General features: G+C 41.9%; 3 protein-coding genes across 6 annotated transcripts; 2 read left to right on the top strand and 1 right to left on the bottom strand.

The window, feature by feature from the left end:
* Nucleotides 1-1007: 1007 nt before the first annotated feature.
* On the top strand, nt 1008-13196 carry LOC135946680 (uncharacterized). Of its 2 annotated transcripts, none has more exons than XM_065494993.1 (19): nt 1008-1074; nt 1660-1796; nt 1908-1961; nt 2032-2426; nt 2780-3280; nt 4068-4463; nt 4852-5154; nt 5216-5495; nt 5648-5920; nt 5980-6215; nt 6439-6663; nt 6721-6923; nt 6981-7173; nt 7716-8007; nt 8146-8308; nt 8366-8940; nt 9882-11002; nt 11692-12336; nt 12945-13196. In XM_065494993.1, the coding sequence occupies exons 3-19, from the start codon at nt 1946-1948 to the stop codon at nt 13101-13103; spliced, it is 5976 nt and encodes a 1991-aa protein (XP_065351065.1). In that variant the 5' UTR covers nt 1008-1074; nt 1660-1796; nt 1908-1945; the 3' UTR covers nt 13104-13196. The 2 variants fall into 2 exon arrangements, with proteins under 2 accessions (XP_065351065.1, XP_065351074.1); XM_065495002.1 differs by having other exon boundaries at nt 5983-6215.
* LOC135946757 (endoribonuclease LACTB2) lies at nt 13192-14474 on the bottom strand. The gene is made up of 6 exons (XM_065495121.1): nt 14279-14474; nt 14048-14223; nt 13872-13992; nt 13623-13821; nt 13446-13568; nt 13192-13392 (listed from the first exon to the last, which is right to left on the bottom strand). Exons 1-6 carry the CDS (start codon nt 14398-14400, stop codon nt 13264-13266), a joined length of 870 nt encoding a protein of 289 aa, XP_065351193.1. The 5' UTR covers nt 14401-14474; the 3' UTR covers nt 13192-13263.
* A 237-nt stretch (nt 14475-14711) lies between these two features.
* Pex3 (peroxin 3) lies at nt 14712-16611 on the top strand. 3 transcript variants are annotated; one of them, XM_065495080.1, is made up of 4 exons: nt 14712-14871; nt 14931-15307; nt 15361-15621; nt 16061-16611. In XM_065495080.1, the coding sequence occupies exons 2-4, from the start codon at nt 14975-14977 to the stop codon at nt 16460-16462; spliced, it is 996 nt and encodes a 331-aa protein (XP_065351152.1). In that variant the 5' UTR covers nt 14712-14871; nt 14931-14974; the 3' UTR covers nt 16463-16611. The 3 variants fall into 3 exon arrangements, with proteins under 3 accessions (XP_065351152.1, XP_065351168.1, XP_065351160.1); XM_065495096.1 differs by having other exon boundaries at nt 14719-14871; nt 14946-15307; XM_065495088.1 differs by having other exon boundaries at nt 14729-14871; nt 14935-15307.
* The last annotated feature ends 720 nt before the right edge of the window (nt 16612-17331 follow it).

The raw sequence follows: 17331 nt of genomic DNA on the forward strand, positions 1-17331 counted from the left end.
TTTGACAACAACAAATGAATTGCTGCGGTTATTGCTAAACGAAAAAACGCTTGAAAACAGCTTTTTGCCCACTTGAACAAATATCAAGGTTGCTAATTGATAATATATAGATCTGAATCACGCTTGACACGACACGATTTGATATTTATCTTCTAGTAAAATCGAACACACGTACTAAAGGATTTTTCAAATTATGCGCCAATCGCTGCAATGACCTATATTTCTTCATGGCTCTTTGGCCGCTTCTGTCCAACTTTTCGCAGAACTCCATCGCATTTTGGAGCAATTAAAACTTTCAACCATCGAAATGATGAGGCTTAATTTTGATATTTTTCCTATTTTCAAATTATTTTATCAAAATATAATTCTTTCTAACAAACGTTTCAAAGTCACAAATCACCACCGCAAAAATCGTTCAAATAAAAAGTTAGAATCTGAATGGTACTCACCGTAGTCCATTGCGTTGCGGTAGCGCTCCTGATTCAACTTTTGTCTAGCCTTGCGGCTACTCTCGCCCATCCCAGAATCCATCTATAAAAATAGGTTGAGTTTTGAGGTTGAGTGGAAAATAATTTTAACCGGTCTCGATCTAAATTTATGAAAAAGAAAAAAACTGCTCTCATCTGCAAATGCATTGCTTTTATTTACCGGAACTGATCGAAGAAATCTTTGCCAAATATATATTACGAAAACTGCACAAATTTCAATTTTTTATCAACGCTTTCCATCAGCAAACAGAGTACTAGTAGATAGTATAGACAACGTGTTTATGGTTCAATTTCAAGTTCCAATCCTATCCTCGTAGTTCATGTTCATGCATGCAAAAGACGGTAGAGCTTACCTTCCTTGCATGCCCGAAAAGCATACTTACAAGAACGGACCAGCAAGAATAAGGATGAGCGTGAGCGTGAGCGTGAACGCGAAGGGAATCAACACAAATTTAGGTTGGAACCGTTGGAACTAACACAGGAGAGCAGGCGAAAAGACGCAATGATATATTATGTATGTATATTTATGCCAACGCCCTCCGCCACGGACGATTTTTTTTGAAAACAATTAATTTCCCTCGCAACAGTAAGTCAGTTCATTGAAAGAGTAGGATAAGGATAGAAGAACATTGAATAGTACTACTCTTGTGTATGATATTTATAATTATGTAACTTTCTGGCGTGTGTTAATGCCTAATTACATACTTTAATATTGGTATGAAACCCTAACCCCCTCTCACACTACTATCGTATGTATGATACACACTCACTCCTTTATCCCGTCAACATTGACGCAGATCTTTAATTTTTATTTTAATGTAAAATATTTATGTATGTATGTATATCTCTTTATTTTATTCATGTACATATGATCTATAATGTACATAACCGTCCGACTTGAAAGGTCAGAAAATTTTTCGTCGCTTTTTTAATTTTGATGTAAAACTCTTGTTCAAACGGCTTCTTTCATTGTTATTTTCATACATAATAATTTTACATTGCTACAGGTATGTATCCATAAAATGCATTCCGCTCATAACGCAGCGTAAAACTACTCACTACTGCTGAGTGAGCTCACTCAACATTTTAGCATGTATGATACATTATACGGGCTGATGGATTTCTGCTAATCCAGTAACAATGCATAGTTCACATATTTTTACATTCATAGGATAGCAACTAGACACTTGACATAGCTGCCAGTACTCGTTGAGTTGTGATCGGAACAAAAGACGGAAACAAAATGGTACATCATCATCCTGTAGGAAGACTGACGTTGTAAAGGGAAGGATTCGTTCACTTTTGAAGGTGCTAAAGTTTGTAAAATTTTGAAATAATATTACTAACAATAAGTTGATGGAAATTTATTTTAGGTTGATCATAAGGAAAAATCCAATGAATTCTTGTTCGTAATTCCAGATTTGACTCGATCTCTGGTGCATTCCTGATTAAGAAAAATGAGTGCCGAGAACAGTGAGAAATTTATAAATAATAACATGTCTGATCAAATGAAAAACATCTGCTATTATGTAATACTTTGCAGGCAATGTGTCCAAGATCCGCGTATTGCGCGCTGAGCGGCGAGGAGTCCTTCTGTACCTACTATGCGTCAAGGTGGACTCGCTTAAATCCATCAAAGACATCATGGCCACCTTGGCTCCTCGACTAGAAGCTCAGGACCCACCTAAGAGCGAGCGGGAGTTGATTGACTCGTCAGTGGCCGTGCGAGTCGAGCGCAAATGGCTCAGAGGCACGATGTGTCCCAATGGCATTGTTGACTTTTTTGACTTGGGCTTCAAAGATGCTGTGTCCTTGAAAGATGTGAGAGTGGCGCTGCCAGAAATGCTTAAGTTGCCCAAGATGACTTTCTGGGCTGTGCTCAAAGACTTTTACGCGCACTGTGGCAAGTCAACCATTGAAGAAGATCTCCGGGCAGTGGTAAATAATGCGGAATTCGAACGCAGTTTTTTGTACATAGTTATGTGGTGGTTAGATAAAAAATGTTACAAGAATAGTGACACATAAAACTCAAATTTTAATCAAAACGGATTGACAGTATATCTAAAGGAGATTTTTTTTCTCCTAAAATAAGAAATATAAAAGGTATATAAACCATTTAAAAATATGTTCAACTACGGCTACTCCTATCTCCCATAGTAGGATCTATCAAAGCGTTACGTCTTATTTTTTAACATATCGTCCTATTGGTGTGACTATTAAAAGCTGGACAGATTAATTAACAGACTAGCAATAGAGTTGATAAATAGTACATAATTTTTTTTGTCTTGCAGGAATTTGAGCAGAAGTCCATTACAAAACTGAACAACCTCCTTATGGTCGATCTGGTGAGGAATGGTGTCGGGCTGTCACATTCCTTGGAGACTGACGCTCTGGGAGTGCTGGTGGCCAGTGCAGACTTTGCAGACCACTGCCAGCTAGAGACGCACCAAGAAAAGATCATCTCTTGCCTCTGGCAAGGGCGGCCTGTGCCAAACATAGACTCCAACGAAGTATTGACCATGGGTCGAGTGCTGCCAGTAGGTGTCCGGCTTGCCGCGAAAGTGGCCTCTGCGCCCAAAGGGCCGCACCTGTTCAACGTGCTACTCGATTGCCACCAGCACGTGCTCAACCTGATCAATAAGGTGCCTGAGAACATTCTGCAGAGTTGTTTAGTTGGTGAGGCGTGCATGGTGCAAATGGATGAGGAAAAAGGCCACTTGGAACGGGCCATCATCCGTGAACTTCGTGATGACCATGCTGTCGTCCTTCTCTTGGATGTAGACTTCTCACTGGTGAGTGTTGCTGCCTATTTAATTTGCTAAATATTTTGTCGCTTAGGAAACCTATTTTTTCAATCATTTTGTCAAAGTATTAAAATGAAATCAAAGTGGTGTGCTGTTGAAATTAAATTTAAAATGCACTCATTCTATATGATTTAAGAAATTTCTCGCAATTAAGGTGATTGCTAGCAGATTTGTTGCTGAAACGTAAAACATCATTTCAACGCCAATAATTCTCAATTTTAAAGAGAAATCAACAAAAGCAATCTGTGATACTCAATATTTACCTCAATCTTGCATTTTGCTGATAAAGAAGAACACTTGACGTCAAACTGTGATTTTCTATCACAAAAGCAGCGCCGACTCATATTGCGCAAGTTTTTGTTGGATTGTGATCTATATGCGCAAAAATGTTGTAGTGGTGTTGGCTTACTGTGCAGCCGCTACCTGTCCCCATTTCACACCTATAATAATATCATGTTATTTGAGATATCGATCTTGTTTTCACCACATCCATACTAGACACAATGAATGGGAAACATTTTCTGAAAGATCTTCCTGGCTCTATATTTTAAATTCTAAAAAACATTCAGCCAACGCCGCATGCTGAAATCTGCGATTTTTATTTTTTAATTTGACCAGAACTTCTTGCAATACTTAATGATTTTTGAATACATTATTTGCCTGAACATAAAACTTCTTGTATTTTTACGCGCAATGTTTTTTGCTGCTTGAAATCGGCCTGATCTGAATTTTTCCTAGTGAATTAATAAAATCAAATTATTTTTCTGTCGATTAGACTCAAGTGAGCCTTTCCTCTCTGAGACACATGCCTCCCTACCTGAAGCAAATCCCGCGCCTGTTAACCCCAGTGACCATGTTTGGGGCTGAGCGTTTTTCCGACTCGTGCACAAAAGCCTTCAGCAATATGGTGGAAGGCAAACTGCTGGAGATGATCGTTCTGCCTGGCGACGGCACCACCCTGCAGAAGTGCTCGCTGAGTATGGACAATCGCAACGTGCTTGATACATTCACTGAGCAAGTCATCTCGAACACTTACAAACATGAAGAACTTGCTCAGGGAACCAGCGTCATGGTGCGTCTGACAGGTGTGCGTTACAGGAGAAGCGGCGAGCTATCCTTCTTTGCTCAGTCGGCTTCCAATAAACTACAACTGGAAATTCTAAATGAGGAAGTGAGTATGAGTTCTTTTCCGTTGTAAAAAGGTATGAAATTACTACAAAGAAATCAAGCTCCATTTTTTGTCTTATGGAAAATAAAATTATTGACCTGATATTTTTTTTTTGTTCATGAAACGCTAAAGAAAAATTGCAATAATATTTAACGTGAGCAATGAGGATAAGAAATTTGAAAGCTTTTTAGGAAATGTACGCAGTATTTTACTCTGAGATTTTAAAAATGCAGAGCCGAAATGAATCATTTAATTTTATTTATGGATGCATAAATTACTTACGCTACTATACTCTTGTAAATTCGTTATTAGTTTAGAAATGTTCTACAAAATCTAATTAAAAATTGTTTGGCAATGAAGTTGTTATATTTATGAAAATTACTTTTATCAGGTAAACAATTACTGTAAAATTCAGCCAGCGCGGAAGCAAGATTTTCTCACTGGTGACGCGGTTTTTGCCAGAAGTGCCGATACATGCGGCAGGTGGATGCGGGCGGTTGTGGTCGCCTGCCATGGTAGCTACTCCAATGTAATCTTCGTGGACGGAGGTTTCGAGTCAGAGGTGCACGAGTTGGTGCCAGCCCCGCGGGAGCTTGTGCTGGAACCGAAGGCGCAGGCTGTTGAGTGCTATTTCGTGGACCTTGAGATCAATAAGAGCGTGGCATCTGCTTTGAGGTCGTTCATTGGGGAAAAGGCAAGCTATAGGTTGACTTATCTATTATAAAAAACCTAACTAATAATTATTTTTGAAACAGTGCTATGTTATGAAGGTAATGGCCTGCCTGGAGAATTACAAGTACAAGGTGTCGTTGCTCGACCCTGCTGACTATCCGCCCTCTAACATTATCAACTTGCTTGAGCCATACGCGAGCGGGCATTGTCATGAGTCGATGAGCAGTGTGCACACTGCCAGGTCTGGTGGATCATCCCATCTGCATGGCTACTTCACTCCGCCCTCAAAACTGGCTGCTGTCGCAAGCACCTCGACTACGCCAACCCCTCCGATTCGTATTATTTCACCAAGCTTGAGCCAAGGTAAGTTTCAAAACAAACATCAACAAGAGTAAAATATTTTTGGTTTTAACGATGAAAATTATCTATACCTATTTATATTACAAAAATTAGAAGGCTATTTTTTTAAGTTCAAGATTTTTCACATTTATTGACCATAATAATAAATCCATCAGGTCTATGCTTTGAAACATCACCATTTAAGTCTGAGGCGAGTGCAGACATGAACGCAGTCCCCCAGGCAGATTTGACCAATTGCAGAACACCAAGTTTAGACTCTCTGCAGTCTCCCTTCACGGTCAGCTGCCGCAGAAAGTCTGAATGCAACAGTGTGACAGACATGGTTGTTCCTAAGAAGAACAGGCTGGACGATGAGACTGCGCAGCCCGTCATGAGAACTCCGATTGTTTCCCCACCAGACAGCCAAAGTTCACCCATGTTGGCAAAACGTAAGTAAATCGTCAATAATGAAACAGTCAATAACCCATTGGAATCTGCCTCTTTCCAGCAGCACTAAATTACTTGTCGATGGTTATTAACCCGTCAAGTAAGTTTTTCGGCACTCTCTCGTGGATGGTGAGTCCATCAAAATTCTTCCTTCAGCCGGCTATCTTTGCGGATTTGCTGAACAATCTAATGGCCAAAATCGAAGATATTGACCCTGACAACTCCCTCCCACCACTCTCTGTTGAAGTTGGAAAACCGTGCTTGGCCAAGTACGAAGGCGCCTGGTATAGAGCAAAGGTATGATATATAGTCTTTCTGTGCATGCGTGTCTTTTTGAAAATGCGATTATCAGTTATATCGTAGTATTTAATCATTTTTAACTGAAAATTATATATCTGCAATTTGGCTCAATCTGTGACTTTCGTAAAATCAACCTCTTAATTCATAAAGTTTCAATATTTTCCGGATTTTTTATTTTACTAAATTTCAAATAAAAATATTGCTTTTGAACCATTCAAAGGTGGTAGGCAACCCCATTGAAGGCAAGGTGGATGTGCAATACGTGGACTATGGAAATACGGCAAAGGTATCTCTGTTGCACGACATTCGCGACATAAGCATGCAACTGTTGGAGCTGCAAACGCAAGCCATACCCTGTAGTCTCCGCGGAGTCGCTGGCAAGACAAATTGGAGTATGAGGGAAGCTGACCTGCTCACAGACTTGATTTCCGACTGTAAAATTACTGTGAGCCTCTCTATAAAATCTACCAATTGGTTGGCTTCCAAACTAAATTTATTTCAGGTGGAAGTTCTTGGCGTTTGGAATGACACGTTCAGTGTGGTTATCACAAAGGGCAAGGTCAACGTCAATCTTGCTCTGAAAGCGACAATGGAAAATCTCGCTCCTCTAAATCACATCCCAGATAGTCGTGCTCCAGACGAAGGGGAAGCGACTGTCTCCTGGTTCAATTCCCCAACAAACTTTTACCTTCAGGCTAAAAAATCGTAAGTAAAATTGCCCATCACATGCTTTTATATATTTCTTAAATAAAATTTCATCAGCTTGTCAAACCTGGCAAATCTGCAAAAGCAGTGTAACATGTGCTTCAAAGGGTGCAACCTGAACGAGAAGAAGCTGAAAGTTGGACACTTTGTGCTGGCGCAAAGCGTGGCTGAGACGTTCAGCAGAGCTGAAGTTCTTGCTATCCGCGGAGAAAAAGCGCGCCTTTTACTTATTGACTTTGGCCAAACCATGGTAAGTAAAATTTTACTGCAAAAATGGTGGCAAAGGTTTAATAGGAAATTATTTAAAAAAAACTGTGGTTTCTGCAGGTCAACTCTGCCCCATAAATTGCCAAATATCTAGTCAAATAATTACGTGTTATGCAACACAACAATTAAAATATTTCAAAGAGGGGGATGGAGCAGTGTGTTCAATAACTCTTCAAGAATTGTTCCTTAAAGTATTTTGGAAATGAACTTTAGTTTTCTTTCAGACACAATTTGGTCTAGGCTCTATCTTTTATTGTTGAAAAAGACAGTATTTCAAGCTTAACAATTTCAAACTTATTTAAGATTTACTTGCATAGTTTTCATTTTTCCCACAAATTTATACCGTCAATAATAAAAACAAATAATTTTTAATTAATCCCAAATAGACGGCAATAAATTTATGGCACCTCTCTATTAAAGCTAAAAGAATAATCTCTTGTCGTATGAGATACTAAATGTTTATAGTCATATCCAAAATTGAAAAGCCATTTAGTAGTATGTGTATAACTATACACTCTTTTGCAGGTGGCAAACATTGACACCCTGTTTCCACTGCCTGACCAATTGATGGCCGTTGAGAAGTACGCCTTTCGGTGCTCGCTGTTTGATGTGGAGCCGTACCCTGCTGCTGAGTGGCCTAAGGCTGGCCAATGCACCGCCATTGACCAGCTCTTCCAAAGCACCAATCTAACCTACAGGGCGGTCGGCAGCGAGCAGCAAGGGGTCACTTCGGTTGTGATCAAGATTGACGGCGAGGACATCCGTGACCTGATGCAACTTCGACACGTTGCCCTGAGAGCCATTGACGAAAACCAAGGTAACTAAATTTTCTCCAGGTGACCACTCTCCTCTTTTTCAAACTTAAGTTTTTGTGAAGTTACAATAAATCAAATTGTAATCGATTTGAATCTGAAAAGCAGTTTTAATTCAGAAACGCACCCTTTGTGTTTGTTAGAGGACATGAAGTCGTACTACGTGTCAAGCTACGAATTGTTGCCCTTGGTCTATGTGAGTACCGAGGAAAACTTAAAAAATATTTGTTGGATCAAGCAACAGCTGCAAGTCGAGAACTTGAGGGAAATGCGCGACATTGAGCCAGGACAAAACTGCATCATTGAGTGAGCATTGCTGTTATAGTCGCCGCTTTCCAGCACTGACCGATCTTTGCATTGCAGCCTGGGCGACAGGGGCAGCTGGCACCGGGCAAAAATGCAGCCAGACCGGCGCCTCAGCCTCATCGACTTTGGTGTGGCCTTTCCTGTAAAGGGCCCGGTCTACGAGGTGCCGTCGAGCATGAAAAAGATTCCGCCGCAAGTGATCACCACGTGCTTTGCCGTTCAGCCTCCTGGGGGCTCAAGCAGCTTCAGCGCGGCAGCCATCAACAAGCTGCTAAGCATGACCTGCGTGGGTACTCCAAAAAAGGTTGTATGCAGGGAAATCGGTTGGCAGGCCGGAATTTTGTACCTCGAACCACAACCACTCCGCGGAAGAATCGAGCACTTGAAAATCGAGATGAAGGACCTGGTAGAGTTCTCCGCCACAAGGGTGATTGTCAGCCACTTTGAGACAGCCCACTGCGTCTACCTGCAAGAGGACCTGGCTCAGGTTGCCTGGATGGAGAACCAGATGACAATGCCCAGGGAACAACTACCCTTTGTCGAAGTTGGCCAGCTCTGTGCCTCTGAATATGATGGGCTCATGTACCGCTGTAGAGTCACTTCTAGCACCAAAATCCACTTCATCGACTATGGTAGGCTGATCAATTATTTTTAGTTTTAAGTAATTTTTAGAAAACATGAATATTTATTTTCCAACTTAAAATCACTTAAATAACTTCTTAAGGTCTAAACTGTGCTAGCAGGTTTCGCACTTAATAATAGGAAAAAAATATAACACTTCACATCATAAACCTATTATCGTAAAATTCCTCGTATATCTAATCTAAGATACTTACCAAAGCATTTCTATTTACTCCAACAAATTAAAACAATTTGCTGTCGCTGGACCAATGGCCCGTGTGCCTTTTAAATTTTTTCCATATTTTTATCCATTTTTACTTTCAAATAAACCTCTAATCATTGATGTTCAAACGCGTTTTCGACAGAACTCCTTCATGTGTGTTTCATTTAAATTAATTGGCATTGTCCATGTAGCAAAATGATTACAGTCAAGGAATATCATCATCAATTAAAATAACATGAACAAAAAGGCAAAAAATGATAAGCAGAGGAATTGCATGAACATAAATAAGTCGACGTATTATGTGCCGCAGATAAAGTTAATAAATTAATTTCATTTTACTGTAACACGTACTTTTAACTCTACAAGAACTGCTCGCACAGGGAGGGGAATTTTGATGCGTCGCGCAGTCTTCCAAAATTCGTTGGCAGGTCATTCCATAATTGAATTATTGTTACCTTGGATTATATCTAAATTTGCCAATCTTAATCCATAAATGTGCTTCACTGCTAAATTTAAAAATCATAAATATTTCTTGATAATGATATAAAATGCACATTACGAAATAAACATTCTATAAGGAACATACTGCTCCTTTTAAATGATAATATTTAATTTATGCTACGCTCGAGGCTTTTTGTGTATTTTTTCTTCTACTCCCTTTTCTTTTCCTTAAAGTGAGAACTTAAAGATGTTTTTAATTCTTGATTTTTTTTGTCTATTCGCATCCAGGTAATGTGGACTCAAGCGACAAGTGGTGGAAACTTACTCCAGAAGAAGAAGCCGTGCCGCCGCTGTCTAGAAAGTGCAGCTTGCGTGGCGCAGACGACATGACCTCCGAGGAAGAAATGGCCATGGCAGATCTTCTGTCTACAAACGAAGAGTACGAGGTCGTCTTTGTGGGCAGGGACGAGATCGTCATTTTCAAGAGCAAAGAGGGCCTGATGGAGGTTGCCAAGAGAATGGCGCCGCAGAGACAGCAGGTGCTAGCGATCGAACAGGAGACAACACCAGTGACAGAGCAACTCACCAACCTTTCAGTGCTGGACACAGAAAACGTTCCTGAGGAGATGACGCGAGTGGAGGAGCAACTCACCAACCTTTTAGATCAGGACACAGAAGAAGTCCCTGCTGACGCCGTTGAGGAAGAAGCTGATCCTGAAAATAAATTCTGCGAAAACAGAGATGTTTTGGAACTGGCAAACGAGCTCGATGAATCTGAATCTGAGCACTCATTTGACCAGGATGAGTCTGAGGCCATCCCAATCAAGCCAGACAAGCCTGCAGCGGAGGAAATGACACAAGCCGCGTTGGTGCCTCAAGAACTCCACAACGGTGTTGTGCTAGAACCCAAGGAGGAGCCAGAGGAGGAGGTCCTTGAGGAAAACCACCAATCCGTCACAGAAGAAGACACTCCCCCTGCCAAGCCTGATGTGGAGTTCCGCAGGTACTTCGTCTCAATGTATGTGTCGTCCAAAGACTTCCACCTGCAGCCAGATCCTGAAGCCATCCTGCATTACTCTGAGGAGCTATCCCAGATGCCAGACTACGACACTGCAAAACTGTTCAAAGGCGACGTGTGTGCTGCCCTGAGCGACACCTCGCACCTGTGGAGCCGCGCACATGTCGTCACATTGCGGCCCCCCACCGTCTACTTTTTTGATACAGGCCGCGTCGAGATGGTCACCAAGTTCAAGCAACTCAACGAGGAGCAAAGAGATACCTTGCCCATGGCCATCAAGTGCGAGTCTCACATTGGCGAGCCCGACGGTGGTCTCAGGGAGGGCGTTTGGATCAAGGCCAAGCTGAAGGATGGGTGCGCGGAGATTCCAAACGAGAAGAGCAAGGCTGTTGTGAGTTCTCTGTATTTATTTTTATATATATTATCAATTGCAATGGGTAAGAAATTACCAATTTAACTTAATAGGAAGCTGTTCAGGGTTTAGTACTAAGTGAATTGATTTAATCCTTAATGCGCATTTTAATCATTGAGAGTAATTCAACCTTTTTAGACCAAGCTATGGAATATCTAAGGAGTAAAATACTAAATTTAGGGTTGAAATTAAATCAAATTTACTTATTGGAAGCCAATTTTTGTCTACCGTTCTTATTTAATTTTTTTAGATTGACTCTATGACAAAACGAATTTATTAGTGTCATTTTTTTAAGTCTCATTCCTAATGCTGCGGCTGGCTGAATCGGCTGCAGCCGAATTTTGGGCCAGCGGCAGCTAGCACGGCTGACCTAATTTTAAAGAGTTGAGTTTGGCAGTGCTTTACGGCCTGAAGGGCCAAAGAACAATTTTTTCGACTTTGGTCGGCGGCTGCCTACGTGAACCAAGCACTGAGAGAATATACGGAATTTGAATAATATCTGATCTGTTAATGGACAATTCATTGTTGGTCATATTTATTTAAATTAATTATTATACTGTAAAAACTTTCGTCAAACCCTCAATAAATATTATCTCGTTAAATTTTAAGACATGCAAAAGCAAGTGTAATATTTTAATAATTTAAAACCATAATTTTGAATTGGACAGGTCACTCATTACGAGTCGCACTGCGAGCTGTACCTGCGTCTCGTGGACGACGACCTGACTCAGATGGAGGCGGAGCTAGGCCTTGGCATGCTCGTCTCCACGGTGAATGATGGTGAACTGTACGCAGCGCAGACAGCTGCGGGAGCGTGGCGGCGCGCAAAGGTGACCTGCATCGCAAGGGAGGGCTGCGAGGTGTTCTTCGTGGACCACGGCGACTACAGCACCGTGCTAAAGCTGCGCCACCTGGGCGCCAAGTGGCGCGAGCGCCCAGCGGCAGCCAACCTGTGCTTCTTGAGGCCGGTGCCGCCGCCCGAGGCTAGGGAGCACGTCCGCGAGCTGCTGCAGCCCGGTGTGCAGGTCGAGGTCAGCGGCCTGGTCCCGTGCAGCCCGGCCTCCGAGGTCAGCGTCTTCCTGGACGGCGTCGATGTGGCCAAGGCGGAGCCGCCGCGGTTGCGCCCCGAGGCTGACGCCTTCGTGCCGCAGCGCTTGCCCATGCCCATCGGCCACCAGGCGATGGCCACCTTTGTCAGCAGCGTGCCCCGCGACAGCGCACTCTGGGATGACACCGTGAACGCTGTCGGACAATTTCTGCTTTATGCTGATAAGCTTGGAATCCTCTCGGAGAGTGGCAAGGCCATAGTACAGGTGAGACCAGGATTTTTCTCAAGAAATTCCAACCATATTAAGGTTCATTTTGATTTTCAAAGTTTGCAGCCATTTGTACGGTTTTTTAAAAATACATTTTAAGCAACCTTTTTAAAAATAATTTGATAAAAATTAAAGCGTTCTTGAAATCACTTTTTATATCTTGTCTGGTCCTGTTCCGACATTTCCAAAAATTTTAATCTCAAATGAAGATTCTTAGAGGATATCATTTGTTGATTTTTATACAGTAACAATATTTGCAAGTTCAATTATCAATCCAGCTGTTTCCCTACCAAGAGCAATTTTTGAACTTAATTATTGGAATGAAGTGGATATTTTTTTCATAATTTTTATGTTATTTTTTTCATATGACTTCATGTGTACAGATGTTATTAGAACAGAAAATAAGAGAATATTGTGTAAATTAATTTAACAATTTAAATTAGTTTTCTTGCTCAGTGATAAATTAGATAACGTAAAAAAGTAAATTCTGATTAGTAAGTAAAAGCAACTACCAGCGGATTACTTTAAAAAAGTGAATGAAATCTTTCAAAAATGAAGCTAATTGTATCATAAACTTGATTGTAATTTATTCTTATTCCACTCAGGGTGCGTTCATTAATCATAGAAACGGATATGCCGGGGGAATGGACACCCCAGAGAGAAACTCTCCTGACTCGGAAGGGGACAAGTTGCCAGAAGAGACCAACGCTACTCCTCGAAAATCGTCTTTTACTGGCATCGCTCCCTCCAGATTTTGCATCTGACTATTAAATTTCAGTTTGATTCTTTTTAATTTGTTTGTAACCGTCACCCAAGTGTAGCAAACGCAGTGAATAAAAGTTAACTTAAATATCAGATTTAACGAATTATTTTACTAGCTATCCAACAAATTATAAAAATATGTTATCACCCGTGTTAAGTCGTTCACAGCTTGTAGTTTTGCTTGACGCGATATTTCTCTCCAACTTCCTCGACTCGGCCTTCTTCCATCAACTTTTCCAAGTGCTGATGAACATTTTGACTGGCCGCCAGGATCAGGTTTTCAGGCAAACCCTTCAACCGGGGAAATAATCACCAACAGCCATAGATAAAATATAAAAAAATACCTTGTAAACGCTTCTGACAATTTCCTCGATGGTCATCTCTCCATTCTGCTGCAAACACTCTAAAACTTGTTTCTCCCTTTTTTCCCTGTGAGCAATGTACTGTCCAATCACGCTTCCAGCATCCTATTTTTTTATAAATAATTAAACAAATTTCTAATATATTTAGAAAAAGGGTACCAAGTTGTGAGGGCCGTGGCCAGGGTAGAGGATGTCCGCCTTGAGGCCCTTCATCAGGTACAACGACCTCATGTAGTCGCTGAGCGTCTCCAACACCGTCGTGCCCTCCCCTAAAACGCAGTCCCCAGAAAAGAGCGCGTTTTCCTCCTCGAGCACAAACGCTGTGTGGTCAGTCGTGTGGCCAGGAGTGAAGACCGCCCTGAGGAAAACCCGAGGTCAGACGGTCCTCTGGCTCAAAGGGGGACAAACCTGATGGTAGCTCCTTCGGTGTAGAACTTCTGTCCGTCAATCACAGGCTTGACCTGCACAGGGTAGTGTTTTTCCTTCGTCTCGTCCGCGTCTTTCCTTGGCATCTTGTGGAAGGTGCAACCTGAGCGGCGAATTTTAATGTTAGTCAAGGACAAAACGTCGAGTGTTGCAATTACCATTGTGAGAGTGCAGACTTTTGTCCTTGTCTATAGCCCCTATGCAGCCGACATGGTCGTGGTGCCAATGCGTCAGGAGGATCGCCTCCAGCCGCACGTCCAGCTTCTTCAGAAGGTTACTCAGGGCGTCCATGTAGTCCGTTTTCCCCGCATCACTCGTGTCCAATAGAATTCGACTGAATTGGTTAAAGTCATTTAAAAAAGATTCTTAACAAAATTAATAAATAACACCTTTTGCCTGTTCCGATGAGATACGAGTTGGTACCCTGAAGGGTCATTGGGCCCGGATTGCAGCCCAAGATGCGAATAACCCTGGCACTCAGGTTCGTGATGGCCGGAAGGACCGTGGTCATTTTTGGTCGTTCACCCGGCAAGATAAAACAAAATATAAATCAACAGAGACTTATTATCAGTGACTACTGACAGCACCATAGGCAATAACTTTTAAATTTCGCGGCAAAAAAGCACAAGTAGTTCAACCATTCAAACATTAATCGATTTTAAACTTATCTAATATTCGCCGTATGCATGTGACGAAATTAAAGAATAATAAAGCATAAGGAGATTAAATTATTTTTTCTAAAATTTTATTGCTAGATAAATTTAAAATAACGTACATATTCATGGTGTGGAAATATTATTAAGTTGGTAGCACATTTCTACGTCAGATGAGAATGAAAACAAAGAACGCACCGCTGATCCTGAAGCGAAGGGTGACAAAGGTTAATTTTTATCATTTTTACTAAAACACCTAGGAATTCTACGTCAGTTTCACGGTAAAATGCCTCTGATTGTAAGCAGATTCTGAAATTCCTGAAGAATCGGTAAGCCGACAGCCAAACATACAACAACTAAAACACTCAGTCTAAAAACATTAAAACAGACAGGCCTTCGACAGGAGTGACTGTGCAGAATTGGCGAAACAAAATGTTTCGTCGCGTGCGGAACTTCGTGTCACGCCACCCGAAGAAGCTGGCGGCCGTGGCGGTGGTGGCCGCCGGGGCGGTTGCCTGGCGCTACGCCAAGCGCCGGCTGATCGAGTGGCAGGAGAAGGAGAGCGAACGACTGATCGAGTCGGCCAGGCGGCAGGCGCACTTCGAGGCCACCATGCGCACGGCCGACGCTGCCATCGAGGCCCTCGGCGTCTCGGTGGCCCAGCGCATCTGCCAGTGCCTCGACACGGAGGACGTCATCGCCCAGCTGGACGCCAATAGGGACAAGAAGGGGCCCGAGTGGCGGGAGGCGTGGACGCAACTCAAGGTCCGCCGATTAAATTCTTGAATGAAATGTTAATTAAAATTGCATTTTGGCAGATTCTGGTCGTGAGTCGGGCCGTGGCGCTGGTCTACTGCGAGTCCATCCTGACTGTACTGATGCGAGTGCACCTGGCCGCCGTGGCCGGACACTCGGCGCAAGGGGCCGCCATCGAAGAGGCTCACCTCGCGCCTTGCCAGAACTTTGCCTCCGCGGGCGTCACCCTCATCTGCAAAACTGTCCTCGCTGCGGTCGAGAACAGCGACGACGTGGCTGCCCTCAGCCTTGGCCAGAAAGTTTCCTTGGAAAAATTGGAGCAGGTCTGTTGGGGAAAATTAAAGGGCCTTTTTTATTGGGGTTTTACACTGTCTGAAAAAATGAAATTTAAGAGCAGAAAAATTATAGGAATGCGCATTAATTTGCTGTTTTTCGAATGTAATTTTTTTTAATATTGCAAAATAAATAATATTTTAGAGAGGAAAAATAAAATTAAATATTTAATTGCAATTAAAATTAATTTTTAAAATTGATTTATTCTCTAATTAAGGTCTTTGATCGTTTCTCTTTTAGTTTGCACTCTGAAAGGAGTGTTGGTGGATGTTTTCAACGATCGCTTAAACAAAATTCTCTGCATGAATTTTGTGTTGCCAAAAAATTACATAAAATTTCAAAACGCATTCCGGGTTTCCTTGTAAATCAAAAGAAATTGCGCCCGCTTCTACATATATATTTATAAAATCACTCCTCCTTTTTGTGCAGGTGTTATGGTCAGTGCAGACCCTCCTGGCCGAGGAAGACCCCCTGCAGGACTTGCCCTCGTTGGCAGTCAGTGGTCCCGTGACGCTGGAGACGGCCGAAGTGGCCGCCCTGCAGACGGAGGCGGCCGAAGTGCTGCGCTCGTCCGAGGTGTGGACGGTGTCGTCGTCGTGCGTCAGCCGTGGGCTCGCCTTCACCGTGGACCAGGTGGCGTCGGCCTACGTCGGTCAGCAGGCGTCCGTGCCCCTGGCCAAGGTGGTGCCTGTGCTCAAAAAGCTGCCGCAGCGGCCCAACGGCCACGTCACCTTCCTCTCCGTGCTGCTGGCCGATGAGAAGCTCAAGAGCCTGGCCGCCAACGTCTACGAAGCGTTCGCCTCGCAGCCGGCAGCTACCCAGGCCGAGTGAATTTTCTGCATACCATTTTTATGTATAGTAATTCTGAAAATCATTCCTGTCTTGTCAAGTGAAGTATGTAAGTTCTTTGTACCGTAGGAAATTTGAAATAATTGTTGTTGCGTTTAATAAAATTGAGAGGCTGTTTTCTATTGTTTTTACATGCTTTTTTAACTACTACCTTTTAGAGCAATACATACATTGATAATAATATAAGGATTGAACGTTTTAAATATTGCAAATATTTAAACGTCGCAAATATTTAATTCTAGGCATAGTTTTTCAACCTAAGGCAAGTCAACTTTGTTTGCGAGTTACTAAGCTCCAAAAAAGGAAGAACCTTGGCGTAATTTAATAAGTAAATTATTTTGAAACAAATTATAATGCTTACTTCCGTATATTTGTGAAGATACTTTTCAAAACGAATTTTCCAATAGATACAACTTATGAACATTCCATTACCGAGACATGTTTATAATTATATTTACATTCACCCGCAATAATTTGATGCATCAAGTTCTATAGATTTGCTCTAGAGCAAAAGTCACTGTTAAAATGCTTTTTTTGTTTAGAATCAGTTCATCATTTTGAAGAAATTAAAACAAATAGAAATCGTAAACTAAACATAGTATGCATAGTATCATTTTATCACATCCCAACGTTCTTCGTTAAATTCTTGGCACAATATCAAGAATTTGAGGCACCGCAAGCTGTTGACCTACAGTAGCATTGGCTCCATTAACTCCAAGAATGCGGAATTAGAATTGAATAATCGAGGTATTTTTAAATCAGCTGGCAAGCAACATTCTCATCTTTGTCTACCAAAGTTTACAAAAGGAACAAATAACGTCTAAATCTTCAATCAATCCAATTAACAAAAG

The sequence above is a fragment of the Cloeon dipterum genome, chromosome 1 (genome assembly GCF_949628265.1).
Source record: "Cloeon dipterum chromosome 1, ieCloDipt1.1, whole genome shotgun sequence".
Classification (NCBI taxonomy): Eukaryota; Metazoa; Arthropoda; class Insecta; order Ephemeroptera; family Baetidae; genus Cloeon; species Cloeon dipterum.

Excerpts from the sequence above, each read along its gene's own strand:
- LOC135946680 (XM_065494993.1), top strand. Across the intron at positions 6,664-6,720 it reads TTTCCGACTGTAAAATTACT|GTGGAAGTTCTTGGCGTTTG; the intron begins GTGAGCCTCTCT and ends AATTTATTTCAG. Across the intron at positions 8,309-8,365 it reads GGACAAAACTGCATCATTGA|CCTGGGCGACAGGGGCAGCT; the intron begins GTGAGCATTGCT and ends TTTGCATTGCAG.
- LOC135946757 (XM_065495121.1), bottom strand. The coding sequence starts at position 14,400 with ATGACCACGGTCCTTCCGGCCATCACGAACCTGAGTGCCAGGGTTATT. Across the intron at positions 13,993-14,047 it reads AAGTCTGCACTCTCACAATG|GTTGCACCTTCCACAAGATG; the intron begins GTAATTGCAACA and ends TTCGCCGCTCAG. Across the intron at positions 13,822-13,871 it reads ACCGAAGGAGCTACCATCAG|GGCGGTCTTCACTCCTGGCC; the intron begins GTTTGTCCCCCT and ends GGTTTTCCTCAG.
- Pex3 (XM_065495080.1), top strand. The coding sequence starts at position 14,975 with ATGTTTCGTCGCGTGCGGAACTTCGTGTCACGCCACCCGAAGAAGCTG. Across the intron at positions 15,308-15,360 it reads AGGCGTGGACGCAACTCAAG|ATTCTGGTCGTGAGTCGGGC; the intron begins GTCCGCCGATTA and ends GCATTTTGGCAG. Across the intron at positions 15,622-16,060 it reads CCTTGGAAAAATTGGAGCAG|GTGTTATGGTCAGTGCAGAC; the intron begins GTCTGTTGGGGA and ends CTTTTTGTGCAG.